At 49.0% G+C, this 25576-nt stretch overlaps 9 protein-coding genes across 9 annotated transcripts; 3 read left to right on the forward strand and 6 right to left on the reverse strand.

Moving 5' to 3' along the window:
• Positions 1-177: 177 nt before the first annotated feature.
• GGS25DRAFT_5246 (kinase-like protein) lies at positions 178-3596 on the reverse strand. Its single transcript, XM_049264636.1, has 5 exons — positions 3340-3596; positions 3224-3252; positions 3008-3125; positions 2801-2948; positions 178-2740 (listed from the first exon to the last, which is right to left on the reverse strand). Exons 1-5 carry the CDS (start codon positions 3385-3387, stop codon positions 513-515), a joined length of 2571 nt encoding a protein of 856 aa, XP_049120917.1. The 5' UTR covers positions 3388-3596; the 3' UTR covers positions 178-512.
• Positions 3597-4460: 864 nt separating this feature from the next.
• On the reverse strand, positions 4461-6082 carry GGS25DRAFT_467842 (uncharacterized protein). Its single transcript, XM_049259034.1, has 5 exons — positions 5900-6082; positions 5699-5840; positions 5128-5642; positions 4953-5051; positions 4461-4885 (listed from the first exon to the last, which is right to left on the reverse strand). Exons 1-5 carry the CDS (start codon positions 5999-6001, stop codon positions 4655-4657), a joined length of 1089 nt encoding a protein of 362 aa, XP_049120918.1. The 5' UTR covers positions 6002-6082; the 3' UTR covers positions 4461-4654.
• Positions 6083-6245: 163 nt separating this feature from the next.
• Positions 6246-8023, reverse strand: GGS25DRAFT_5299 (endoglucanase-4). Its single transcript, XM_049265327.1, has 2 exons — positions 7182-8023; positions 6246-7111 (listed from the first exon to the last, which is right to left on the reverse strand). The coding sequence occupies exons 1-2, from the start codon at positions 7537-7539 to the stop codon at positions 6738-6740; spliced, it is 732 nt and encodes a 243-aa protein (XP_049120919.1). The 5' UTR covers positions 7540-8023; the 3' UTR covers positions 6246-6737.
• A 1226-nt stretch (positions 8024-9249) lies between these two features.
• On the forward strand, positions 9250-11062 carry GGS25DRAFT_5403 (histone deacetylase phd1). Its single transcript, XM_049265842.1, has 2 exons — positions 9250-10995; positions 11045-11062. Exon 1 carries the CDS (start codon positions 9408-9410, stop codon positions 10905-10907), a length of 1500 nt encoding a protein of 499 aa, XP_049120920.1. The 5' UTR covers positions 9250-9407; the 3' UTR covers positions 10908-10995; positions 11045-11062.
• GGS25DRAFT_5338 (FAD-binding domain-containing protein) lies at positions 10914-13500 on the reverse strand. Its single transcript, XM_049265713.1, has 5 exons — positions 12875-13500; positions 12592-12752; positions 12390-12494; positions 11762-12206; positions 10914-11669 (listed from the first exon to the last, which is right to left on the reverse strand). The coding sequence occupies exons 1-5, from the start codon at positions 13099-13101 to the stop codon at positions 11168-11170; spliced, it is 1440 nt and encodes a 479-aa protein (XP_049120921.1). The 5' UTR covers positions 13102-13500; the 3' UTR covers positions 10914-11167.
• Positions 13501-16998, forward strand: GGS25DRAFT_5331 (uncharacterized protein). The gene is made up of 5 exons (XM_049265645.1): positions 13501-14508; positions 14566-14598; positions 14663-15048; positions 15099-15326; positions 15424-16998. Exons 1-5 carry the CDS (start codon positions 13900-13902, stop codon positions 16637-16639), a joined length of 2472 nt encoding a protein of 823 aa, XP_049120922.1. The 5' UTR covers positions 13501-13899; the 3' UTR covers positions 16640-16998.
• GGS25DRAFT_5314 (Inosine/uridine-preferring nucleoside hydrolase) lies at positions 16821-19214 on the reverse strand. Its single transcript, XM_049265495.1, has 4 exons — positions 18904-19214; positions 18671-18842; positions 17446-18323; positions 16821-17357 (listed from the first exon to the last, which is right to left on the reverse strand). The coding sequence occupies exons 2-4, from the start codon at positions 18716-18718 to the stop codon at positions 17003-17005; spliced, it is 1281 nt and encodes a 426-aa protein (XP_049120923.1). The 5' UTR covers positions 18719-18842; positions 18904-19214; the 3' UTR covers positions 16821-17002.
• On the reverse strand, positions 19215-21175 carry GGS25DRAFT_467856 (uncharacterized protein). The gene is made up of 2 exons (XM_049259035.1): positions 20847-21175; positions 19215-20789 (listed from the first exon to the last, which is right to left on the reverse strand). The coding sequence occupies exons 1-2, from the start codon at positions 20987-20989 to the stop codon at positions 19346-19348; spliced, it is 1587 nt and encodes a 528-aa protein (XP_049120924.1). The 5' UTR covers positions 20990-21175; the 3' UTR covers positions 19215-19345.
• A 155-nt stretch (positions 21176-21330) lies between these two features.
• On the forward strand, positions 21331-25512 carry GGS25DRAFT_5514 (impB/mucB/samB family protein). Its single transcript, XM_049265852.1, has one exon. It carries the CDS (start codon positions 21676-21678, stop codon positions 25273-25275), a length of 3600 nt encoding a protein of 1199 aa, XP_049120925.1. The 5' UTR covers positions 21331-21675; the 3' UTR covers positions 25276-25512.
• The last annotated feature ends 64 nt before the right edge of the window (positions 25513-25576 follow it).

Below are 25576 nucleotides of genomic sequence, written 5' to 3' on the forward strand. Positions count from 1 at the left end.
GTTAACAGGGTATTATATATGTATTGTACCTACCTACTAGCTAGTAAGTCCAGTAAGTAGGTAGACAAACGCCCAAGGGTATACACACGCCGTCCGCTATATCAACACCCATCCATTCCCTCACAAATGGAAGAAAGGAAAAAAAAATTTGGAACATGGCTGGTTTGCAAGACGGCAAGATGTGCGAAGGTTTAGATAGTAGTTACCAATCGCACATTAAGACCGTCTGTTTCGACATCCCAGAATGAAGAAGAAAAGGAGACAAAAGAAAACATCAACTACAAACACCCACCCACCTAGGTGTCAGTGCCCAGGTAAGTAGATAAGTAGTATCTACTACAAATATAACAATGCAAGCTTCGCTTTGTGCAAATTTCCTTTGTGAACAAGAGCAACAGCTTGTTGTTTTTACATTCCCATAATGCACGCTTTCTCACAAGGGTATCAAATCAACCACGACCATCTCCTATTTTGAATTATGTATCCCACTTCGCTGATATGTAGAGCCAGATTTAGGGTTTACTGGGCTCTTGTGCCGGGTTTTCGTAGATTTCCTCAATCTTTTCGCCGGGAATTTGCATGATGGGACTGAACTGATCCACCTCTTCGACATCATCCTCGGCTCCGGCATCGCCGCTCATAGCTTCTTCCGCTTCCGCTTCCGCTTCCGCCTCTTCGTCCTCCTCCTGAATCGTGATTTCACCGCTCCGCCTCCCTATTCCGTTTGCACTGGCACTCCGGCTATGGCTTGCCGAGTTATTTCCGCTACGCGGTTGGCTGCCTATCGAGAGCATCGGGCCCTTGAAAAGACTGCGCTTGCGTTTCGCGAACAGGACCGAAGGACTATTTGATAGAAACGGGTTAGGAGAGCTGGGAGGGTTTGGTGCTGATGATTTTAATGACGGCATCCCCTCGTTGAAGTTCAAAGCAAGTGCTGGCGCGCGAACAAGACGTATATTAGATGGGAACGACGAGCTAGTTGGTGTGGCTGGTAAGACTTTAACCGAGTGATGAGGCGAGCGCCCAGGCGTCTTTGTTGTAGATACTGAGCCAGTGGAACTTGTCGAACTCGCTTTTGAATGGGAGTGATGATGATGTGGCATTGTTCGCACAGACGAAAGAGAGGAAGAGGTCGACTTACGCCCTCGAAGACCAATTGACGAACGTCGCATCGTAGAGCGCGGCGTTAACGGACCAGGCGACAAGGACTGTCGCTTATATGACGAAGAACCAGACGGGAAGCGGTGCGGCCCATGATTGGCAGTCATCAAAAGGGGAGCTGGGACAGGTTTCCTAGCTGGGTTTCCACTAGCTCCTCCGGCACCTTTACCGTTGCCATTGGGCAAGGCCGGCGAATTCCCACCGCTAGCACCGCCAGCACTCTGTGTAGATGCCGGGTATTTGCTAGTATGAGGCCTTGGACTTGCATCCTTTCCATTCTTGCTGCCCGACTGGCCGTCTTTAGCAGCCAAGTTAGGCGTAGACATGCTGCCTCGCTTATTAGGCCTGTGTCGCCTTGTGCTTTCCACAATCCAGTGAGTCCAATTCTTCCATGTTGCAACGATCGCTTGGGATGGCTTCTTCCGGACCTTGGGGGGAGGGTTGGGTACCGGTCGCTCACTGCCTGTGAGGACATCCGAAGTAGTTACCAGATGAAGCGTTGAGCCTCTGGACCTTGCACTTCGGAGAATACCCTCCTTTGGGGGTGGAATTGGTCGTCGTTGTCGAGACGAGCTAACTGAACGCACCGAATCCTTGTCTACTGGAGGTGGCGGCGTGGCCGGGCTTAAATGGCCTTTCACTCGACTCTCGGGTAAGTTCGGCAAGTCGCTGGATTGTGTATTCCTCCTTTCCTGACGGCCTCTGGTCCTTGGTAGGGGGTGCTCCACGAGTATGCCAGAGCCACTAGGATCCTCATCGAGGATTGGTGCCATGCGTTCTAGTTTGCTCGAGGCTGCTGAGAAACGACGGGAACTTCGATTTTCGGCTTCCTTGTCCTTCCTCCTCTTCTCTCGTCGGCGAGCTTTCCTCTCCTCTTTCTCTAGCAACAAAGTCCACCAACCAGCTAAAGCATCACACTTTTGAGCAAGAACGCTCTCAATAACGGCGTCAATATCCACTCCAGCGCTCCTCATTCGTTGTAGGCAGTCCTTTTCAAGATATGTAGTGAATGGAGGAGGTTGGTGCAATTTGAGGATTGCCTGCTGCTGAGGGGCATGTTCTGCGAGAAATACGTGGGAAAGAATCTCAGGAAGTGAGGGTCTTAGCAATGGCCGCTTTGACAGGAGACCTTTAATTAACGAGACAGCGTCGGGTGGTAGACGATCGGGGTATTTTGGTTCCTCTGTTAGAATCTTTGTTCTTGTAATAGTATCATCGTCGTCATCAAACGGCAGTTCACCACATAACAGAGCATACAGAATCACACCTAGACTCCACACATCGACCTTCTCACCAGCATATTTCTCGCCTTTCAACATTTCCGGTGCCGAGTAGCATATTGTACCACAGAAAGTCTGCAGGTGATTCGACTTGCCTTCATATTCTCGCGTAAATCCAAAGTCAACTAGCTTCACATTCTCGTGCTTGTCGAGCAAGATGTTCTCGAGTTTGAGATCGCGGTGAACACATGACTGCTGGTGTACATACGATACGGCCCCAACAAGCTGTGTGAATATCTTCTGAACCTTTTCAGGCGGAAGGGGGCCATGTTTGAGAAGGTAATTATAGAGTTCATCACCTGGAAACGGTCAGCGATGCCCTAGATACTACAAGGTTGTAGGTAGTAATCATGGCATACCTGGGCAATACTCCAAGACAAGCCAGACGAGCGTCTCAGTCACTATTATTTCGTACAGACGCGCGATGTGTGGGTGAACGAATTGTCGATGATGGTGGATTTCTCGAGCAAGATTGGTGTCATCCTTGTTGGCTGACTTGAGGACGACCTGTTGGAATTAGGAGTCATGTTCGGGAAGAGTCGAGTAAAAGCTCAGGCGAAACCAACCTTGGAGCCATTCGTGAGCTTATGATTTGCGAGGTAAACCTTTCCAAAGGAGCCCTTCCCTATTAGTTTCCCTAAGGTATAGTTCCCGACATTCTTTAAGTCCTTGTTCGAAAATTCACTGCCAGAGGGGGAGGGGTTGTCAGCGTCAAAGATGATACATATTCGGAATAGGGGTCATGAGAAACATAAGAGGATAGAGCTTGGTATCAAACTTACTCGAGCAGTTCTTGGTACGAGTTGGCGAGCTAGAGAAAAGACGCAGCCAGCGTTAGTATTGGGTTCTTATTCTCCCTTTTGATAGTAGGTATCTATCATTTATCATTTTCACGAACCTTGGCCTTCCGTCCCAACGCCTCGGCCCTCGCCTTGTTCGTCTGCATGTCCTTCTGCGCCCTCTATTTAGCACCACCCGTTCCCTCCGAGGTACCGAGTACAGCTATTGGAGCTCCAATGTGTGTTGCGTATTGTTGACTTGGCGGCGGATTCGATGGAAGTACCAAGACCACAGACTACGCCTCGGGAGTGGCGAACGGCGCCCGGGCGAATTTGACAGTTCATGAATGACCCAAGTTGGATTGAATCTAGGAGATAATTAGATGCTTGGGGTTACTTCGATATAGCTGCGAGAGACGCATACGCAAGGAAAGGGAAGAAAGCAGAATCCGGATATTGTATAGAGAGGTAGCGATGAACGAAGGAAAGAAGGAGTGATGTAGTTGAAGTTCGTTATACGGTTGTGTGATTGTGTGATTGTGATTGTCCGCAAATATGTTTTTTGAGGTTCAATGTTCAATGTTGAATGTTCAATGTTGTTGCTATAATAACTAGCAGATTACCTACCCTAGGTACCCTAGATAGTATGAATGCATTATTTTTGGAATTAGTACTTACCGAGTTAGTACATATATGCTCAATGTTGCATACTATGTATGCACAAGTCCAAGTTAAGATAAGTGAAAAGTTTCTGTAATTCTTTAGGCGGCGGGTTTTCCGGGTTTCAAAGACAAGAGGAAGAGGGTTAGTAAGGACGGGTAGTGATCGCCGCTTGACAAAATGCAACCTTAGAACACATGGAAGAGGAAACGGAGCAGCCCGAGCTTCTCGCTAATACATGCTATGTACGACAGTACGAGACTACGAGCTCAAATACAGCTGGTAGTTAATGCCTGGCAGTACCTGAGTACCTAGCCAAGTACCTGTAATTAAGCATCGGCTAGCATCGCACTGTCATTTCAAGGTGTTCCCAGGTGGCTAGTTACTAGTTAGTTAGTAATATTGTAGATTGCTTGGACGCAGGGGATCCATTCAAAGCTCTAGCGTTGTTAGTGCGCTGTCTTGGATACTAGGTGTTTACTACCCAGGGAGGTTAGCTGGAGGTAGGTACGCATTTTACTCCGTAAAACAGCCCCTGATTTCTTTATCGATAATTACCATCACCTCATTTAAAAGATTACCAAGCACCTTACCCCAGTCTCCTAAATTATGTACCTAGGTAACTAACTATTATCTACAATAATTCATCCGATGTCTTCATCATGACTGCGCGAAACCTCTCCACACAGAGACCAGAACGCCGTGAACATATACACATATAGGCACCCAGCTAAGTACTTATATTCCCATCTGTATACCTAGTAGCTGCCTATATCAAGATCTCAAGTACTCGCATACACTCTTCCCCCATCGTACGCCTCCCTTATAAACCCACATGCCAGGGGCATTTCCTGTTTTGAACCCTTCGATCGCATTGGCAAGATCTGGACCCAACCCTTCGGCCTTGATCTCTTTAATGGGATACATGTATGTTTTGAACGAGAACAAGATCGCTTTGGTCTTAGGCAGCCGTGTCAATGTCTGCAACTCCATCCTCACCCGCGTCTACTTGCTGTGTCAGTTGATTCTTTGAAGTTGTGAATAGGGGTAGGCAGGTAATGGAACCACTAACTTTTTCAATGTCAATGTCTGCATTCTGCTGGTATTGGTCCCCTTCATTTATGTGATTACCGGAGACATTGAACAAGTCTGGGTTCGTTGTAACTGCCCACTGCTCACTCAAAAGTTTAAGCATCTGCATTTACCCAGGTACTTCATACATGAAAAGGGGGAACAAGACCACTTACATTGACTCGAGAAACGGTCTTTCCAACTTCTAGCCGGCTGAAGTATCTTTCCATGCTCGGCCCGATTTTCTCATACGACGGCACTGGCCCATGGATATCCTTCATCAACTTGCCTATCTTTTCCGCCGGGTCAAACCCAGAGGGACAACAGCATACGAAGGCAGTACATTGATGTCCCTCCTGCGTCTCACGCAAGAAGAACATGTCGTCTTCAACATTCTCTCCCAGGCTACGCAACGCTGCTATCGGGTCTTCAGGTGATAAGAGTGGAAGGGAAACACCAGTGACCCGGTTGTGGAAGCGTTTGTCGTCCTTCGAGAAGAGGGTGGGGTATCTTGTTGGAAGGTAATCTCCTAACAGATAGGTGTATGCTTCCTGAACGGCTTCAGCCCCGAACGGAAGACAACCAAGAGTGTGCTTCTCATGGCTGGTCATCGTGGCTTTCCGTTCCCGTATGCGGGATAAGTAGTTGCGATCTATGATAATGAGGTCTGACGGAGTTCTTGATTTGAGAGCTTCGCGAAATATTACTACAATGGACTCGCCGGGGAAACAGTTCCTCGACACTTACCCATGGTGATGTAGTAAATTGGTTTGAACGGTCGAAATTGTAGAGGCTCTGTATTTTCGCAGTCAAATTCAGAAAGAGGCTCAATACTGAGCTTGGGCTCTGATACTCGACTCCCATGTTTCTGGGGCGAGTGAACAACATTCTTGATTTTGAAATCAGGTTCAGTTCTACGAAGTAATTAGATATGATAGTAAGACTTACCTTCAGATAGTGATTCCGTTTCGATACCGCAAAAGCTATCAGGAGAAACGACACTAGCAATATAGGTATAAGCGACATCGTGGAATTCTTTACCAAATCCATCTTCAAGCATAAATATAGCTAAACTTATCATGAGATTATAGCTCTTAACTCTTACAACACATCACAATCCCAAGTGATTACTATCAAGCTAAGTATATATATCTACATACAGCGTGTTACCGATAAAACTCCGACTCAGCTGCCAATTGTATACTACTGGACATGCCCCGCAACCTTGATAGGGGGGCTGATAACAGCCCAATAACGTAATGTGATGCATACCGACATAGATCATCCCGTACTCGGAAGACCTTAAATCATTGCTCCCTTATCTACAGGAGCTGATACATGATCTTGAAGACTTTGGGGCAAACCTATAGATTGTATCTACTATCCTATGAAAACTGCTAACAAAGAGCGAATGTTACTTGGAGTCTTGAAATCATTTCGCACATCCACGTGTTTATCTGTGTTAGGGCAGGTATCTATGTAAGTCATGTAATGAAGTCGATCACTAAGACGGATTGCTTTATTGAACTGGCGTGGCTAGCAGCCATACATTCACTGAGCTTCACGGCCTTTTACTTTTAGTGAAAATTGTAATGAAACCTCCCATGTCATAGTTGTTCATCTCTCCCGCAATGGCTTACATGAGAGGACCAACCAGTATGAAAACTTTCAAGTCATCCATCATTCGAACCAGATAACTAGTCTTCTCCCAATGGACCATCAACCATCACATAAAGGTAGCACAGAACAATGAAACTACGAAAATGAGATCATATGCAAAGATCCACTAATTCGCGCCAGTCCAGAGCTGAGGGCCTGGGTAAGGGTAGCTAGTAGCTGAACCATACACGTTAAACATGATGCCCGGGTCATTTCTCTTGTAAAGCTTGCTCCCTGCCGTGCCAGAGCTAGGAGAGGCTTTCCCACTCCCAGTGACCCGAAGATTCAGACACTGGGGATAAGCCTGAGCCCCGTTATCGTTCGTAGCGCCATGTAGAGCGATGATCTCATGTCGAATGACATAGTCGCCTGCCTTCAAGTTCTTGGGGATGGTGGTTGAGGACGTGAAGTTATTTGCGATCAGCGAATCTGTCACCCAGGTGTTGCTGCTGATAATGCTGTCCTGGCTAATCTTGGACCACGAGAGGTCGCCAGCCGTGGCTAAAGAATAGACATGGTGTGTTAGTTAATTATCTTATAAGATCTTCTGACCCTAGGGGATGGGGCTTACCTTTGAATGGGGCAATGTAATTAATGATGGGCCCTTTGTGGGAGTCTGGCCATGTATTCCAGTAGAAGGTAACTTTGTCGCCCGCTTTGGCATCGATAAAGTTCTTTCCAACCTTGGCTGACTTGTGACAGTTTATATCTGACGTGCCAAAGTTGGCGGGTTCGATGAAGCCGATGTCCTGGTTGAGAGCATCCCATCCGGCTGTGGCCGGAGCGCTTCCCTCAGCATAGTAGAACCATACTGGGTCTGAACCAGCTGTCCACTTGTCGTTTACTGTTACCCCCGAAACGAAGCCATGCGCTGAGGTCAGTTCAAGAAACGAGGTAGCAAGGCCAAAGAAGATAGCATGAGACCGCATCTTAAGAACTTATGAGTCAAACTCAATGCTCGAATACTTTACCGAGTTGGACTTCGACCATTTCATGGAAAGATGGGGGATACTTATGATAAGACTCAACCCCCCATATACTGACTCATTATGCCACTGGTGTCAGTTGATACCGACATGCACCTATGAGGGCGAGCCTTAGTGCTTCAGGGGCACAGCGATATAGACGAGACCGTATCATGTACGCAAGCTCTTTGCTGCTATATATAGTAACTCGGCTCATCCTAAAACATGATCATTGGCTGGACAAGAAGTCGGCGTGCAAGCGAATGGTAATACGGAATTCTCTTTCTAGCTAGGACGCGGTGCCGAGACGGGGTGGACACTCCGGGTCCGGCTTAATTGGGTCTAGGAGGTAGCTGTCGTGAATCGAATGAAACCTCACCAAATGTCTCGGGGGTTCGTTATATTTCACTCCGAATGGATTTGAGTATTTTTAAAGAGAAAGGGGGCACGAAAGGCTTGCGTATTTAGACCATAGGTGGGTAGCATCATCATCATGTGTACGGGATGCAGCTCTGTTGGCGCAAATATATCCAGGGCTACTGCTAGGCATTTTTTTTTAGTCGTCGTAAGGCAACACTCATGTTGATGAAACGAGCTCTCGAATATGAATACTGGCGGTCCGTATAGTAGCAACCGTCTTGGCTATATGCTCATATTCACATCCTAAGTGCTCCGTAGAATCAACCACTATTCAATCTAGACATATACAGCCCGGGTCTCATCCTATGACAAACAGGAAGCCGTCATTCACCTCTGAGATAAGTCAGAGCTATACTTACCCAAGCACATTATCAAGTCTTTGAGTGTCAGCATAGTTGTCCCTATTATCCCATGTTATCGGCGTCTGACACTGTTGCTGCTTTATAGTCCGAGAGTAAAGAATATGATTGATAATGAGTGTTCTAAGCTCGACTGCTTTGACCATGAGTGTTTTAGTGATCCGGCCATCTCGTCATCTCAGTTAGAAAATATGCCTGATCTGGTATCTTAACACTTAGTCGAGCGGACCAAAGGCTAATGCGAAGGCGGTTAACCATTTTGTGTATGAATGAGTTTAGTGAAGAAGGTTCAAAAGGTAAAGAGTAGGTAGGTATTGTTTGTTCAAGTTTGAATACAACATTCAATGAAGGGTACTAGGTACTAATTACCTAAGCAGATACCTAGGTAGTAGGTACATAAGTAAATATGCTAACCGATGTCGTACTAGGCCTTATCCCGTTATGTAATTATCGTGGCTGAACCCACATCTGACCCATGTCAATCTGGGTACCTACATAGTACATAGTACTACTAGGTACTAGCGTACATATGCTAGTGTCTTCTAGCGCCGTGGCTACTGCATGCTTTTTTGAAGGTTACAGTTCCAGATGTCGCCTCCATCCAATTTGGAACCTTGAATTTCTTCATCTACCTAGGTACTTGGTATTTTCATCTTCAAAATTTCTATTTTACCTCCAAGTTGTAGGTATGATAATTGGCGACATCTTCAATCCTGTTTCAAAAAGATTCTCATAATCCTTTAATACTTTACTCTTAATCATTTGACTGGAGATTGGAGATGAATTCGCTTCTTTGCATCCTCCTGGAAATCTGACGTCTAAAATCTGAAATCGGAAGCCTGAAGCCTTTTGTATCGTGAACCATCAAAACTCATCAAAACAAACTTGTCGTACAAGTCCAATCGCAAATTGTCGGGAGTGGTCACATATTAAGCCAAGGTTTGAGACTCATCTTCATCTTACAGCGGTACATCGCACGCTACCCCGTTACCCAATAACTTGGAACTATTTTGCCTTGTTGGATCGGGTACATCTTATTCCCCGGTCTTCGCTATGGAGCAGGACCCGGCGAATTATTATTCACTACGGCTCCCGAAACCAAACTACCTCCCTCACAAAGTCGATGTTGACGAGCCTGTCGTAAAGAAGTTTAACACACCTTTGGACCGTCCTAGCGACCTTGAAAATGCTGCCTATCTTAGCAAGATTAAGCGTTTTGCTCATGAGCATGGGATCACCAAGCCTAAAGGCTACAAAGTCTCATTTCATTACAACCCTGAGATGGAGAGGCATCACTTCGGCCAGACGCACCCTATGAAACCCTGGCGCTTGACTCTCACCAAGAGCCTGGTCTCATCCTACGGCATGAGTTTTGCGATGGACAACTACACCGCCCGCGCCGCCACCTATGAGGAACTCACAGCATTTCATACAAATGATTACGTTGAATTCCTTGCCTCAGTCCCACCCCAACCGCTCCCACTAGATGTCGACAACATGCATCCAGATCTGAAATTCAACCTGGGAGGCAGTGACTGTCCACTGTTTGAAGGATTATACGATTATTGTTCCATGTCTGCCGGTGGTTCTTTGGATGCCGCTAGGAAACTCTGCACAGGACAATCCGACATCGCCATATCCTGGGGCGGAGGACTACACCACGCCAAGAAATCGGAAGCTTCCGGTTTTTGCTATATCAACGATATTGTTCTTGGTATACTACAACTCTTGCGCGTTCACCCCCGAGTTCTTTATATCGATATCGATGTGCACCATGGAGACGGCGTGGAAGAGGCTTTCTTCTCCACTGATCGTGTCATGACTGTCTCCTTTCACAAGTATGATCCGCAGGTGTTCTTCCCCGGCACTGGCGCTTTAGAAGACAACGGACCTAGAAGCGAGCACAATCCGGGAGCCCATCATGCTATCAACGTACCACTGAACGACGGCATCACCGACGAGCAGTACGAGTGGCTGTTCAAAAGCGTCATTTCTAGGTGCATAGAGAAATTTAGACCTGGCGCTATTGCTTTGCAGTGCGGCGCAGATTCCCTTGCCGGTGATAGGTTAGGTAAGTTCAATCTGCTTGTGCAAGGGCACGCATCATGCGTGGAGTACTGCAAAAGCCTCAACATCCCTCTGCTCATGTTCGGAGGAGGCGGCTATACGCCTCGAAATGTCGCGCGCGCCTGGGCATACGAGACAAGCATCGCCATCGGCCACAATAAGACCATCCCAGCGGAAATCCCGCTCCATACACCATGGCGCGAGCGTTTTCGCCAAGACACACTTCTACCCACCCTAGAACAAATCTTAGGGGAACCGCGACAAAACAAGAACCCCAAGAAGAAACTCGACGATATCATCGAACACGTCACCGAGCAATTGCGATTCGTGGAGACGGCACCCAGTGTACAATTCTCTACTATCCCGCCCGATCTTGGACCTATCCGGGACGAAGTGGAACAGAGAATTAAGGAGGAAGTTGACGAGAGAGATGAGATAGGACGAAAACTTCGCGAAGAGGCTGTTGGTGATCGCATGGAACTGTAGGTTTGATAATTATGGGAGTCTACGGTTGCCGGAGACTGAAGGGTGGTATTGGCTGTATGTTTGGGCTGCCTTGATCAGCAATATCTAGGTATGGATGGAGTAGCCAACGGGGAATTCCCCAGGCTCATTATAATAAGTAACTCGTTTTAGTCGCGATACCCGGACACGACAATTCATCGTTCCACCTCGCAAGACTTCTTGTTTTCTCTACGTTTCAAGGATCCTTCTGACCTAATGTACAATAAATGAAGTTCAATGACTCAGTTCACCTTGGAGATCTTATAGCCACCCGGCACTCTCTCTTGAAACACCCCTGTAGGATCGTACTTTGCTGACGCCTCCTTCATCTTTCGTATGTTTTCCTCACCGTAGGTCTGGAAGGGGTTCTGTCCACCACCTGCATAATTCAAATAGAGAAAGTCTACATTCTTCTCAAGCGACGTGGCGTACGCCTCTATATCATCGAACATAGCTTTAATCGCAGGCGCGCCGGCCCCATTCAACGTCTCTAGTGACTCGGTCTCCACGGTCGCTACCATAATGATGCAGTCTCCTGGTAAGCACTCGAGTCCAAGTATGTTGCCGCCCCGGTCAACGGAGTGCTGCGCCCAGGACTTGAGCAGTGGCTGCAGGACTAGTGAGAGATAGAAGTTGCTGTCGGGGATGGACTTCTGGATTTCTTCTATCATTTTCTCGAACCCCGCTGCGACTCTTTGGATGATTCGCGCGTCGACTCTGAATGTGAGGGTTAACCAGAAATCACTGATAGAAAACCTGGGTTAGCTGAAGCGTCCCAATAAACACGGGGTTGAGATAAAACAAAATGAAATCTTGAATCATTCCGAAAAACTTACAATCTATTCGAGGGAAGCAGAAACTCGACTAGCTTTTTAGCCACCGTCGTCGTCTTCATATTCTGCTGCCCCGGAATATCCAGGAACTTGCGAAACGGCTCCGCATTCTCGACGCCGTCGAGGTTCGTCAGGACCATGTTGATGAAGTGCTCTTTGCTTCGAGGCAGATACCCCCACATTGCGAGGACGTGGCTGACTGGGTTCACGGCGAGGTCCTCTGTGATGTCGACGAGAGCCGCCACGATCTCGTTGGTGGAGTCTTTGGAGTAGAGGACGTTCCCGTCCCAGATGTTCCGGCATTCGAAGGTGTTCACGTCGAAGCGCGTCACGATCCCGAAGTTGTTGTGCCCGCCTTTCAGCACGCGGAAGAGATCCGGGTAGGAGGTAGCGTTGGCTGAGACTATGCTGCCATCGGCGAGGACGACCTCGTAGTTGACGACTTGGTCTGCCCATTGTATCAGCACCCGACTCTTCATATATACCTGAGAACCTTCAAGAATAATGAGTTGCCCTGGGTTGCAAGCTTCGAGTCTTGGTCTCAAATATGGCATGCCCCTTGATGATGATGCTCATTTACCATATACCCAAAAACGGATACACGACAGACAGTGTTTAGAATTTCACTCACCACAACCAAGCCCATACCGGCACGTATAAAACGTGATCCCGCCTCCCGTCAAAAGACCACCCACCCCGACCAATCCCTCACGGCCACCGGCGACCAACACACCATCTGCACACATGACTCATCGTCAGCTTTTCACATATCATGTCATCCACTGTGCTTACCTACCTCCACCCCCCCGAAAAATGCTCACTTAGGTACTTACTCTTCTCCAAATCAGCATACACGTCCGCCCACCTGCCGCCGGGCTGCAGCGACGCCAGCTTCGTCTCTGGGTTATAGGTCGTCTGGGTCATGAGACCGAGATCGATGGTGACGCCCGCCGCGATGTTGTTCCCGGCGTCGACGAAGGACATGTGGCCGCCGCTGTGCTGGTGTCAGCTGAAGGATACATACTATACTCTCTGCCTTTTTAGGTACCTTTTCTTCAATCTGGAAGAAGCAGAAAAGGGGGGAGAGTGAGGGGTTGGCAACGGCTTCCCACTAACCTGCGGATGGCAAACTTGCACCCATCTGTCTTGACCAAGGCCTTGACTGCCTGGGAGACCTCTTCCGCGGTTCGGGGCTGCACGATAGCCCACGGTCCTAGTCGTGGGGTCAGGGACCAGTACGAGTCCTCTCGAGCTTGATAGGTCTGCTGGCCAGGGACGTGCAGGACATCTCCTAGGCCAGCTTCCTTCAGGTTGGCGATGGCGGACTGTGCGATGGTGGTCATGGTAGTGTTGTTTGAGTAGGAGAAAATAAGTCAGTCGTCCGATCAGTCACGGGTAGGGTACCTGAAAGCGGAGGTAGGAGTAGGTATATACGGCCTGTGCCTCTTTCCGGCACGCAGATGGTTTCCTAGTCTAGTCTAGTCTACCAGGTCTTGCCGGTATGAAGGAGCCAATTGGAATTGTATACTGAGGTTGCCTGTTAAGCCCGCAGCACGGCTCACTTGTGTCTCATACTGTACCTATGTAGAGTATCAGAAAGAAGGCGTATAGTACATAGTAGTGAATAAGGTGAGATGTCTCCGGAGACAACCTTGGAAGTGAACTGTACAATTCAGTATATTCCCGGGGCGTTTATACTTTACCCCTATCCTCGGCAACTCACTGTACTGTACTGTACTGCAGGTATCGTTAGTTTCAGAGGAAGAAAGGATTACCTCGACTGAGTGTGCAGATAGCAATAACCTCAATTTGCGAATATTCGTTTTAAGGGGTTCAATTTACGGGTACATGTCTTCATGCCACCCCTGTCACCCTTATTGACTCTTTATTCTGTCACGCGTTTGATACAATGATACAATAACATGACATTTCAGCTATGCTTATGCTCGAGGCTCTCAGCTGGTTAATCCTTTTCTGCTATATGATAGTTATATCATTTATCATTTTCTCTCCTATTGGCCGAGCTACATCTGGCTTGGTGCATATGTATGTATATATATATATAGGGCTTACGTACATTACGCGTTCAGTCGCCAAAGCCAGCCCGCACCTTTCCCTTCCTCTGCTTCGGACCTGCATGGATGGATAGAGTACTTGGGCACGCTGGCGTGATGGGGACACGCGACTATGATGTTCTGCCTACGAACATAAAGACAGAGCTGCTTCAAGCCATTGAAGCCGTTCCTCCTCAAGTTGATCAACCAACCGATACTTCTAAAGGCCTTGAAGATGCACTACATGCATGGGTTTCCAATACCCAGGAAACGCCAGCCCGGGCTGGTCACTGGGTCTACGTACTTGAGGAATCATCCAAAACTGATCTGTCTTTGAATGGCTTGGAGCCTGACGACCTGGCCAGGTTTCGGCACCTGCAACGCCTTGAACGTCAATACCACTTCAGTGTCTTTGTTACTCAGGTGGAGCGAAAAACGGCTGGCTCCATGCATACCGATATGTACGCTTGTGAAGAAGAGGATGAGGAAGAGGAAGAGGAAGAGGGTCACGATCCGATCACAGGTGACAGTGTTGATGATAGAGAATGGGTCGTCCGGATACTCTTCGATGCTAAAGGCCAGCGAAAGCCACTCCAATTAAACTTAGATCCAGAAGTCATTCTTCAGGGCGATGTCTTCGAAGACTGCGAACCAGATGAAGAAGGTGACGCGGAAGAACTACACCCCCACCCGGAGGTTCGTCTCACGCCTGCTAAATTCCTCGTGTTGCCCTGACTAACTAGATTATTCAAGATGTATTATTTTTGTCATTATCATAGATCACCAGTCAGTATTGCTAAAAATGAAATTACGAGTACTATGGAGAGCGTCAATACTCACATCTCCCAAGGCTTTACTCATTGTTCCACAAGCCACGGCCGTCAAGTACTTCTCGAACGTCTTCTTGACGCCTAGAACGATAAACCCGGTGACAGATTTGTTAAGCTACTACGCGTTCAAAGCCAGCCAGCCTGTAAGCGACAACATAGATCTCGAGATATTAGCCGACCTATGCCAAGAGTTCTTGATCCAACAGGACGTAGGGGAGACTAGCGAAACCAGATTTCCCGAACATCTCATTGTCCAACTTCTTGAAGCCGCGATTCGCCATGAAAGCCAAAGTCTATTCGAACTTGTCTGTAGTAATATCGAAGTCAGCATGTCTCCCCAGTTCTTCACTTGGGCAGTCTCAAAGTTAAAAGGGTCGACTTTACCATTCACCAGGCTAAGTTCAACGTCAGTAACACCGTGTCCAGTAGTTCGGTCTATCTTACTAACGGTCGTAGTTTCGATAATTCCGTTTTCGCCCTGAAAACCCTAGGTGAACAGTATAGATTTATCTCGAGCTTGAGAGCCACTAATAAAGAAGCGCCAAAAGAGTTACGGAATCTAGTCCTGATTGCATTGGATAAGATGGTCGACTTTTGTTACTCTTCTACCCTGTATGAGCAGGACGGAGAGACTCTCGTCTTCATTGCTTGTGACCTTGAGGATTACAGTTGGCTCTTAAAAAGGTGAGTGCCAAGGTACCTACCTCCTACTAGTACCTAGTACCTTTCCATGTACCCATAGGTGATGTATCATCTCGCATGAGATTCTGACTTGAAATAGGCTGGGCCCTCTTGTTCGTTTTGAACTAGAAAATGTAGCGTTCGTATTAGGATTCGCCTGGCGGCTATATACGAGCGTCCATCAGAAAAGACTGCACAATTCCGACTCCTTCAGCTTCCTCAAATCTACCCTCAAGTCGCTGATTGAACGACTTGACGTTACCCATATTCTCAGCGAAAAGGGGTTTGCCCGTTGGCAGCTGAAACGAGCGACTGTCAATATCCCACCACCTCCGCCACCCATCACTTTATTTACGCTCCAGAACTTTGTCCATCTCTTGCTGAATTTGGAGATGGAGGCCGACCTACAGAATCTAGCAAGGAAGCTGATGGAGCAATATGAATATATTAACCCGTCCGAGCTCAGTGACCTTTTCCTTCCCTTTCTCGGATGCCTCATAAACACCCTAGAGGAGACATCGATCCCCTATGATGGGACTATATATGCAGACATGGTTCGAACCATGATAATGGCATTATGGAATACAGACGTTATCACACAAGGGCCAACATATAAGGTAGATGGCCAGTTCACAATGAATTGGGATGGCCCAGTGCAGACCGCCAAATGCTTATCGTCGTTATTTGGCGAGAAAAGGCTGCGTCTGATATTAAGAGAAGACTACAGCTATGTGATGGAGCATCAACCCCGTCCAAATAACCGACGTCCTACCGCTGAGCCTTCAGGGAACAGCACACATGTTAATCCAGGGGCTATACCTCGGATTCTTTCGCTCTCCAATAGCTCATACGCCAGTCCACCCCAAAATCTCGTCGCAGATGGTCTGTCTTCTATAATTGGAACTCGCCATGCGCCAATCTACCTCGACGATGATGCAGATGATGCAGATACTAGCCAGCCGCCACCAAACCAAAGCCAGCAAACCTGGAATACACAATCCCAACCTGCCCCATTCCCTACCGCTCCTCCTCCCGCAGTTGAACCCGCAGTCATACCCTGGGCCCCTCAACCACCACAAAGCGGCGTACCAAGCCAGCAGACAACTACCCACCAACAACAACAACCCTTACCACAGCCCCCACCAGAACGACCGGCCCTGACCTCCCTTCCCCAGAACCTGCCCGGGAGGTCAGGAATGGACTCTCCACCCCAGGAGCTCCTATCATCGTCATCATCGTCATTAGCGGGGCTAAAGCGTAAGCAAGCAGAGGGTGGTGGTTTCGCGTACGAGCAGCCGGTGAAGAGGTGGGCTTGAGTGCTGCCGGGCACGTTTGGGAATTAATGATGTACCTAGGTACCCAGGTGCCTAATAGGTATCCATAATGAATACCAATATACTCCCGTGTTAAGACATCGTCAATATAGTTAATCTGATCTAACCTAGTAGATTAGGCACCTATGTAGTTGGCTAACAACCTTGGAACTTTCATTCCATGCCTGTCAAAGTACCTACCTACTTAAAAATAGATACCAAGTCTATGCATCCCATGTCCATGCGTCTAGTCTAGATACCTAAAGAATTTGCCCTTCTCCTTCTCTTCTCTCCTCCTCTCTAGCTACCTGCGTTAGGCGTCTTCTATAACCTACCCTGCTCCCTCAGCCAATCAACGACGACGCCCTACGCCATCGCCGCGAGCCTCTTCTTACGATTCACCTCGTCGGCCCTCTGGCAGCACGCCTCGATCTCCCTCCAGAACCTTGGGATATCCAATCCCCTCGGTATCCGCACGCCCTCGCTCCCCGGGGGCAGCAGCTTGACGACGGTCCGCCCGGTCTGCGCGCCGCGCTGCACGGCGTCGTCGAGAGTACCTTCCGTGATGACCTCGACGGCGAAGCGCTCCCGGCGGGAGGGGGGGTCCTGGGCGGGGTTGTAGTCGTAGAAGGGGATCTCGTGGGCGCCGGTGCCGGCGAGGACGGCGGCGACGGCGAGGGGGTCGTGGAGGGGCGGGCCTTCGACGATGCCGAAGGTGTCGCTAGGGGGAGGAGGTGGTAGTTAGGTATTTGCTAAAAAAAAAAGAAAGGGGGGGGAGAAAAGGAGAAAAGGAGAAAAGAAACACCCACCGATAAGTGGCGGCGAAGAAATTCAACAGCTCAATAAGCATGACCCTCAACTCCGACTTCGCCTTTTTCTCACCCGTCGCACCCGCACCCGCACCCGCACCCACAGCCGCAGCCGCAGTCGCGCTCCCCCCGCCCTCCCCAACCCCCACCCCCCCTTCCTTCCCCTCCACCCCCTCCGGCCCATACAGCAGCAAATCCTGCACCTCCCTCGTCGCAAGCACGAGATGCGTCAGGTCCAGCGGCACCAGCGTGGTCTTCCTCGCGAGCGTCTCGTTGCCGAACAGCTCCGCTGCCGCCTCGGGGTCGATCAGGATGTTGAACTCGGCCCACGGCGTGTAGTTGCCCACGCGCGCCTTCCCGTCGACCTGCCCCATCACCGCGGCCGTGAACCCGTCGCCGACGCTGCCGCCCATGATGCTCAGCCCGCCAATGTGCGCCGCGAGGTCCGGGTGTGCCTGGAACAGCGCCGCGACGTTGGTCATGGAGCCCGTCGCGGCGATCCAGGCTGTGCCGGGCTTGGTGGCGCGGAGGGCGGCGGCCATGGCGGCGGTGGTGGTGGTGGTGGTGCTACCGGAAGAAGCAGAAGCGGAAGCATTGGCGATGACGGCCGCGAGCCGGTCGGCGGGCGGCGGCGGCAGCAGCGCGGTGCCGTCGAGCCCGGACTCGCCGTGGATGTCGGTGGGGGCGTGGATGGGGGCGCGGTGCAGCGCTTGCGCGGCGCCCTGGTGCACGGGGACGTCGTCGAGCTTGCCGATGGCGGAGAGCACGGAGAGCGCGTTGCGCGTGGTCTTCTCGAGAGAGGCGTTGCCGTGCACGGTGCTGATGCCTAGGAGTTGGATGTGCGGGTGGTAGGCTGCTAGGAGGATGGCGAAGGTGTCCTAGAAGGGGGGGGAGGAGGGGGGGTTAGAATGAAATGTAGTCTAGGTCCAGTAGTAGGTAAGGGATATATGTAGTAGGTAGGTAGGCGTAATAGAAATGAATAAGAGAAAAGTATGTAGGGTTGGTTCAATTGATATATAGGTGCCGGCGGCGACAAATGTACAAAAAAAACGCGGAGCCGGTAAGACGACGTAGGCCTTAACTCCAACGCCGAAACCGATTCGGTAAGGAATGGGGCGGGGACCGCCCGGGGGGTTCAAGGGATGAATGACGGAAGGAAGGGATGGGTGGATGATTAGATGACAGATAAAATAAATCAAATCAAATCAAATCAAATCAAACTTACATCGTGGCCTGGATCACAATCGAGCCAGAGGGGTACTGGCTCCGACATGATTAATTTGGTAGGTGATATCTAATAGATATCTCAGCTTGACGGCTTGTCTACTAGTAGGTAAATACTTATAGACAAGTGTTCCAAGGTCGTTTAATTGTTTTGTAAGGTTAGAATGCTTTGGCTACCTATTGTTCAGATACGTTCAGAAGCGTTAGATCTGATGTGGGAATTTAAATGCTCACCTAGTATAAGTGCTATACTCACCTAGTGTAGGTGCTATAGGTATTTTGGTCCCTAATGTGAAAACTGGAAACTTGAACTCCGAACAAGAACAAGTTCAAAGGTGATCCTTGAACGTTGTGGCTAGGACAGTTAGGTATTTATGTAGGTATTCCTTGTGGGACTTGGGCGGAAATCTGCGGGCGTTGATGCACAATCCCGAGTTGACCCCCCCTTTATTCGTATACTCGTATCTGGATGACTCCAGATGTCGGGATTTCACATCACATCACACATCAGCACCAACCAACGCAGGTAACCTTAAATACTAAAAGGAAACCTACATATACTTCAAGTTCTTCTTACTGATACCCTAGGTAATGTACAGCACTTAGTATAGGTGTCTACATCATCATGTTTGTTATGATGTATTTGCGATCTTACTACCACCTACGTATTATAGAATTATTTGGCAGCTCCTCGTCGTTTCTCAATGACACGCAATACATCCGCAGCATTGTTGGCATCTCCCTTTCGCTTCTTTGGACCTCTCTTCCGCTTAGCACCACTGCCCCCTTCGTGGCCATCATCGTCACCCTCTCGCCCCCACTCCGATAGTTTCACGGTTTTCTCTTCGAAATCTTCCTCGTCTTCAAATCTGCTTGTGCCGAAGCCCATATCCATATCCTCCGCATCGCGATCATTGTTCTGTAGCATTTTTCGTAAACGTTCGGCTTTAGCTCGTGATTCCTCACTGTCGTCTTCTGGTTTACGTATTGGGTTGAGAGATGCTGCCTTCTTGAAAGCGGCTTGGATGGCTGGATCGGACATGGACGGTGCCTTGAGTGACTCGGATGACACCAGTTTTGTTTTGGCATCTTGAAAGTAATTGTTGGGCTTCGTTGTGGTGGTTGGTCTGGGGGGTGGAGGCATGGCAGCTCTGTCTTCTTTCTCGGCTTTAGTGGGCGGTGCCTTCTTTTCTGCAGATTCCTCATCTTCAGAATCAGAATCTTCTGCTTCTAGCCCGGCAAGGGGGTCGTAGTCGTCGCCGACGTCGTCAAAGATGTTCACATCTTCGTCTTCTGATTCTTCCACCTGCTTCCTGTAGGCCTCGGGAACTTCCATGCCAAGAGGTTTGGCGTCTTTATCCGGCATCATCATATCCACTGCTTTCGATCGTGTTTCCTCCGCCCCATTCGTTCGTTGGGTTTTTCGTATTTTACGCTTCTCGTGGCCATCCTCATCCACCACTATTAACACTTCTCTGCCTTTGCCATCTCGTTCTATCCTAGTGCCAGGTGTTTTCGGCCCAATCTTTTTGAACTTTGATCCCAACCCGGTATCCTCTTTTGATTTCGCAGCATCTCTAGCAGCCTTCAGTTCAGCTAGGATTTGATCTCTTGTTCGTTTCTTAGACGGGTTGAGTGGGGTCGTCGACACTTGTCCCTTCTTCTTCGATTTTTCTTTTGTGACTGCCTCAATCTCCTTTTCTTCTAACTCATCTAGCTCTTCATCGATCTCGTCTTCAGACTCGGCAGCTTCCTCTTTCGCGTCATCCTCACCGTAAACATTCTCACCCTTTCGTATTCGCTCGAGGAGCTTGAAGTCGAGGCCCTTGATTAAGTGAGTACTAGATAAATCTCCTCCGGCGATCTGACTGCGAAGTCTGTCAAATGTTTCTTGGTCGATCTCTTCTTTCTTTAGAGATTCTTCTAATGCCTTTATCCGTGCCGCTCTCTCATCCTCTTCCTCTTCTGACGTCCTATTTCGAGCGCGATCAACGTAGCCTTGTGCTAACTTGCTGCCTTTGGGATCGAACGACCGGTGTTTCTTTTGTTGCTTGGTGTTGCCTTGATTCTGTTCTGCCACTTGCCGCGCAAAATCGGATTTATGAAAGCCTACTGAGCGACTATAACTGTTAATACCTATTCACAGAAAGTGTAGATCTGCCATTTAGTAGACTTACGGTGTCATGGGAATGCTAGATTTCTGTCTAGAACCAAGAGATGTTCCACGTGGAGTGGCTGCACCTGGTGATGCGCCATCGCGATTTGATGATGGCTTTGGTGTATTTGCAGAGACTAGGCGACGAAACTGTTCATTGTTCATCCTTGCGATACCTTGGAGGACACTGAGATGTGATGTATAAGCTTGGGAAGTTGATGTAGTTTTCGTCACTGTCGTTAGGGTTGCTTTGAATCTTCAAGTCTTTGTAGAATTGTATTTATTTGATGTATTTATTGATGTATTTTTTGATGTATTTCGCCGACCATCCCCAATCAGAATTGACAAAGCTTCAGATACTGTAGGTACGTAATAAATGGGCACCCCAAGCTTTTACGATTATTTGCCCATATTAATATGGGGCGTTTGTAGCGCTAACTTAGGAGTACGAACCTTAAGTACTTGCATAAGGTCACGGGGTAGCGTGAATCAGCGTCATTCTTGAGCGCGTTCCTTCTCAGTTTCCCGACTTATACAACTTGAACTGTACATATATTCATACTGTCCGTCACCTGGAGACGCCATCAGTCCGATGTTCATAAATTCACTTGGTATAGATACTTACTTTCACAAGATCAAACGATACCCAAAATAAAATTTCATTTATTTTTTTATTTTCATATTCATTCTTCATTTGACTTGTCGCATCGATTGTCTCCATTTCTCAACATGATCTCACCTCAAAGGTCACGCCAAAGGATCATCACAGGCAATTGGACACATTCTTTCGCTTGGACCAAAACCCAACATAAGCCAATATAACCCAGCATTCATCTCAAACTTATTTCAACATGGGAAGCCGCCTCGAGAATAATTCAAATGCCGTACGAAAGCGCATAAGCAGCCATGCATTTTCCGACGAAGCCGGCGAGGAGTACGAACCTAGCAAATTCGGAGGATTTGGAGATTACTTCCGTCGTAAGAAAATCAAGTTGCAAAATCTTGATTCTGAATTACGAGCTTCGTCTACTGAAAAGCCTCAAATATTTAAAGGGGTTGTCGCGCATGTCATAGGCTATACCCAGCCTCCACTTCCTGTTCTTCACCGCGAACTAGTTCAACATGGCGCTGGGTTCCTTCAGTACTTAGATTCTAAGACCATGGCAACTCATATCATCGCCTCCACTTTACCGCCAAAGAAGATGGTTGAGTATGCCAAGTACCGAATCGTGAAGCCTGCTTGGGTTACAGAATCCATCCAAGCTGGCAAGCTTCTTCCCTGGTCTGATTACCGAGTCATAGAGGATACTCCCAGGCAAAAAACCCTCAAGTTACATGAAAATGGGATATCTACCCAATCCAGTACACCCCAGTCACCGCTAGTAGGATATCGCGAACAAACCGAGAAGAGTTTCTACACAAGTCAACTCAGGGGAGTTGCGCAATCTAGCAGTGGCCATCATCGTAAATATTCTAGTTCCAGTCGACTAGACTCAGTTGTACAAAACCAGAATGACTATGGGGCTAGGTTCAAGAACACTAAATATTCTACATCGTCACTGGAACCGCAAGGCACGCCGAGTGGAACTGGTAAATCAGAGGAGGATACAGTGATGCTAGTCGAATACGGTGAACCTGCAGACACGGGTCCAGCTAGAAGACCAAGATCCCGGGAGAAGGATGAGATAGAAGATGAGGATGAAGTTCAGCCCGAACCATCAGCAGAACAACCAAAGGCAATGACTTCCGAGAAACATAACGAGATCCTACTTCAAGATCCTCGGATGAGGAAGTCTTCTACAGCAAACCCGGATTTCATCCAGCAGTACTACTCCGAAAGTAGACTTCACCATCTGTCAACATGGAAAGCGGAGCTGAAGTCGAAGATGCAAAAACTTGCAGCTGAAAAGGGGTCCCAAACGAAGCTGCCAAAGAGGAAACCGGGCGCGAGGCGATACATCATGCATGTTGACTTCGACAGTTTCTTCTGCGCCGTCTCCTTGAAAGGTCATCCGGAATTCGTCGACAAGCCCGCGGTTGTAGCACACGGCACAGGCACCGGGTCGGAAATCGCAAGTTGCAATTATCCAGCCAGAAAGTTCGGTGTAAAGAACGGCATGTGGATGAAGCGAGCCAAGGAATTGTGCGCCGACATCAAGGTTCTCCCGTATGATTTTCCAGCATACGAAGAGGCTAGCAAGCAGTTCTACGAGTGCATCTTGGAAGTGGGTGGTGTCGTACAGAGCGTCAGTATTGATGAGGCTCTGGTAGACATCACCTCCGTAGTCCTCCTTGCAGTCGGGTCAGATGGTTCCGGAGTTGACGAAGGCAGCATTTGGAGAGAACAAGAAAAAGCCGACCAGCTTGCGCTCGCTTTACGAAACCAAATCAAGGAAAAGGCTGGGTGTGCCGTTTCGGTTGGCATTGGTGCTAATATTCTATTAGCAAAGGTCGCTCTTCGAAAAGCTAAGCCGGCCGGTCAGTACCAAATCAAGCCGGAAGAGGTCCTAGATTTTCTAGGGCCGTTAAAAGTTGACAGTCTACCCGGAGTCGCATATAGCATCGCTGGGAAGCTAGAGGAAATCGGAATAAAGCTCGTAAACGATATCCGACAAGCCACCAAGGAACGCCTAGTTACTACTCTTGGGCCAAAGACTGGGGAGAAGCTTTGGGAATATGCTCGAGGGATTGACCGTACTGAGGTTGGCGAACAACCAATACGAAAATCCGTCTCAGCCGAGGTTAACTGGGGTATCCGCTTCATCAACCAGGAGGAGGCAGAGGAGTTCGTGCACAACTTGTGCAAAGAACTAGAAAAGCGTCTACTCAATGAGCAGGTCAAGGGTAAGCAGCTTACGATGAAGATCATGCGCCGTTCACTTGACGCACCGCTCGATCCACCGAAACATCTGGGACATGGCAAATGTGACACCTTCAACAAGAGCGTCATGTTTGGTGTCGCGACCAACGATCACCACATACTAGGAAAGGAGGCGGTCTCAATCCTTCGCTCATACAAATTTACCCCTGGGGATCTTCGCGGGCTGGGTGTACAGTTGACCAAACTGGAGCCCCTGAAAACTTCGTTGGCCGGTAATGACGGGAGTCAGAAGAAGCTAAGCTTCGGGACCTTTAAAGTCCCTGGCGCGAAGAAATCGGCCCTAGAGTCAATACAGGACGAAGATGTTGCGGATGAAGTGACTTCAAAGCAAGGACGACGCAAATCGTCTGATCCAATCGACGAGAGCCCCTTGACTCCCCGAAAACCCAAGCCAGATACTCAGCACCCAGCACTTGCTATGGTTCGAGCAAGAGAAGCAGACTCTAAAGCAAACACGCTCCTGAATATTGGCGGGACTCAATTCCTCATGCCATCTAACCCCGATCCTACTGTACTCGCAGAACTGCCTCTGGATATCCGAAGCAGACTGATGGCACAAGGCACCAGATCCGTTTCAGAACCTCGCAGCGTGGCAGTGCCGGCTCTAGGGTCAAGGCCCCAAACCCCCATCGAGGAAATCCCGCCGGAGATAGACCCGGAAGTCTTCAACGCCCTACCGGACGACATGAAGGCCGAGGTCCTGGAACAATACAAACCCCGCAACAGACCACCACAACCGTTGCGTCCCTCATCACCGCGCCGAGACCGCCTCATACAACCTCCCAAGCAAAGGACTCCCACCAAACGTCGGATCCCCAACTTATTCACCCGCACGCGTGAGAGACATGCTGATGCCAACGCCAAAGTTGTACAAACCAACATCCTCTCCTACAAGCAACAACAGCCCAACGACAACACTGCCGGAGCAGCAGCAGCAGCAGCAGTAGCAGACCTCGACGAGATCGACCCAACCTTCCTCGCCGAACTCCCCGAGGAAGTCCGCCGCGAAGTAATAGCCGACCACCGGCGCCAACGTGCCCAACGATCCGGCCTCTCCCTCCCTCCCAAACCCAAGAACCCCAAGCCCAACAACAACAACAACAACAACAACAACAACCACCCCCCACAAAGCAACACAAACACCCTCCCCTTCCCCCCACGCCCCCCCAAACTCCCCTTCACAACCTCCGCCCTGACCTCCCTCCCCGAGATCCGCGACATGCTCAACGTCTGGCACCGCGAGACCGCCACCGAGGGCCCGCACGGCCGAGACGTCCAGATGCTCGTCAGCTACTTGACGCGCGTCGTCGTGGACGAGCGGGACATGGATAAAGCCCTAAAGTTGGTACGTTGGCTCGAGTACCTGGTCGAGGATAGCCGTGATAGTCGTGATAACGATAATCCCCATAATGATGACGACGGCGGCGGCGGCGGTGGTGGTGGTGGTGGTGGTGTTGACAACGACGAATTCTCTCGCGGGAAAGAGGCCTGGAGAGATGTCGTGGGACACGTGAAGATGGAGGTGCAGAAGGCGGTGCGGTCGAGGGGTTTGGGACAGCTGGATATATGATTTATGAGTACCTAGGTATATATAGGTATAGAAGAATGTCCTGGGTGGGTACTTTGATATGAATAAGACATGTCCAGGTAGGAGATCACAGTAACTACCTAAGTACATAGTATGATTACCCTGTTTATACATAAGGTTACGATAATGGAAATATGCCAATACATCACGACAGTGAAAGCAACGAAAACAATGAAATTACCTTAGGTTCTCAAACAAAACGCAGCAGGAGGACGTAGCAGGAAAAAGGTAGTAGTAAGCGCAATAGACTTCAAATTACCATTGCAACGCTACGCTGGGTTCA

The sequence above is a fragment of the Hypoxylon fragiforme genome (assembly GCF_022984875.1).
Source record: "Hypoxylon fragiforme strain CBS 206.31 chromosome Unknown GGS25scaffold_1, whole genome shotgun sequence".
NCBI lineage: Eukaryota > Fungi > Ascomycota > Sordariomycetes > Xylariales > Hypoxylaceae > Hypoxylon > Hypoxylon fragiforme.

Coding starts and splice junctions, on each gene's coding strand:
- GGS25DRAFT_5514 (XM_049265852.1), top strand. CDS start 21,676: ATGGGAAGCCGCCTCGAGAATAATTCAAATGCCGTACGAAAGCGCATA.
- GGS25DRAFT_5403 (XM_049265842.1), top strand. CDS start 9,408: ATGGAGCAGGACCCGGCGAATTATTATTCACTACGGCTCCCGAAACCA.
- GGS25DRAFT_5299 (XM_049265327.1), bottom strand. CDS start 7,539: ATGCGGTCTCATGCTATCTTCTTTGGCCTTGCTACCTCGTTTCTTGAA. Junction 7,112..7,181: donor TTACATTGCCCCATTCAAAG/GTAAGCCCCATC, acceptor TCTATTCTTTAG/CCACGGCTGGCGACCTCTCG.
- GGS25DRAFT_5246 (XM_049264636.1), bottom strand. CDS start 3,387: ATGCAGACGAACAAGGCGAGGGCCGAGGCGTTGGGACGGAAGGCCAAG. Junction 2,949..3,007: donor AGCTCACGAATGGCTCCAAG/GTTGGTTTCGCC, acceptor TAATTCCAACAG/GTCGTCCTCAAGTCAGCCAA. Junction 2,741..2,800: donor TGTCTTGGAGTATTGCCCAG/GTATGCCATGAT, acceptor GACCGTTTCCAG/GTGATGAACTCTATAATTAC.
- GGS25DRAFT_5338 (XM_049265713.1), bottom strand. CDS start 13,101: ATGACCACCATCGCACAGTCCGCCATCGCCAACCTGAAGGAAGCTGGC. Junction 12,495..12,591: donor GTATGCTGATTTGGAGAAGA/GTAAGTACCTAA, acceptor TCATGTGTGCAG/ATGGTGTGTTGGTCGCCGGT. Junction 12,207..12,389: donor CCGGTATGGGCTTGGTTGTG/GTGAGTGAAATT, acceptor TACAATGGGCAG/ACCAAGTCGTCAACTACGAG.
- GGS25DRAFT_467842 (XM_049259034.1), bottom strand. CDS start 6,001: ATGGATTTGGTAAAGAATTCCACGATGTCGCTTATACCTATATTGCTA. Junction 5,841..5,899: donor AACGGAATCACTATCTGAAG/GTAAGTCTTACT, acceptor TTCAAAATCAAG/AATGTTGTTCACTCGCCCCA. Junction 4,886..4,952: donor CAGACATTGACATTGAAAAA/GTTAGTGGTTCC, acceptor CACAGCAAGTAG/ACGCGGGTGAGGATGGAGTT.
- GGS25DRAFT_5314 (XM_049265495.1), bottom strand. CDS start 18,718: ATGTCGGAGCCAGTACCCCTCTGGCTCGATTGTGATCCAGGCCACGAT. Junction 18,324..18,670: donor ATTGTGATCCAGGCCACGAT/GTAAGTTTGATT, acceptor CCCCCCTTCTAG/GACACCTTCGCCATCCTCCT. Junction 17,358..17,445: donor TTCTTCGCCGCCACTTATCG/GTGGGTGTTTCT, acceptor TCCTCCCCCTAG/CGACACCTTCGGCATCGTCG.
- GGS25DRAFT_467856 (XM_049259035.1), bottom strand. CDS start 20,989: ATGAACAATGAACAGTTTCGTCGCCTAGTCTCTGCAAATACACCAAAG. Junction 20,790..20,846: donor TCTAGCATTCCCATGACACC/GTAAGTCTACTA, acceptor TAACAGTTATAG/TCGCTCAGTAGGCTTTCATA.
- GGS25DRAFT_5331 (XM_049265645.1), top strand. CDS start 13,900: ATGGATAGAGTACTTGGGCACGCTGGCGTGATGGGGACACGCGACTAT. Junction 14,599..14,662: donor GTCATTATCATAGATCACCA/GTCAGTATTGCT, acceptor ACATCTCCCAAG/GCTTTACTCATTGTTCCACA. Junction 15,049..15,098: donor TTCACCAGGCTAAGTTCAAC/GTCAGTAACACC, acceptor TAACGGTCGTAG/TTTCGATAATTCCGTTTTCG.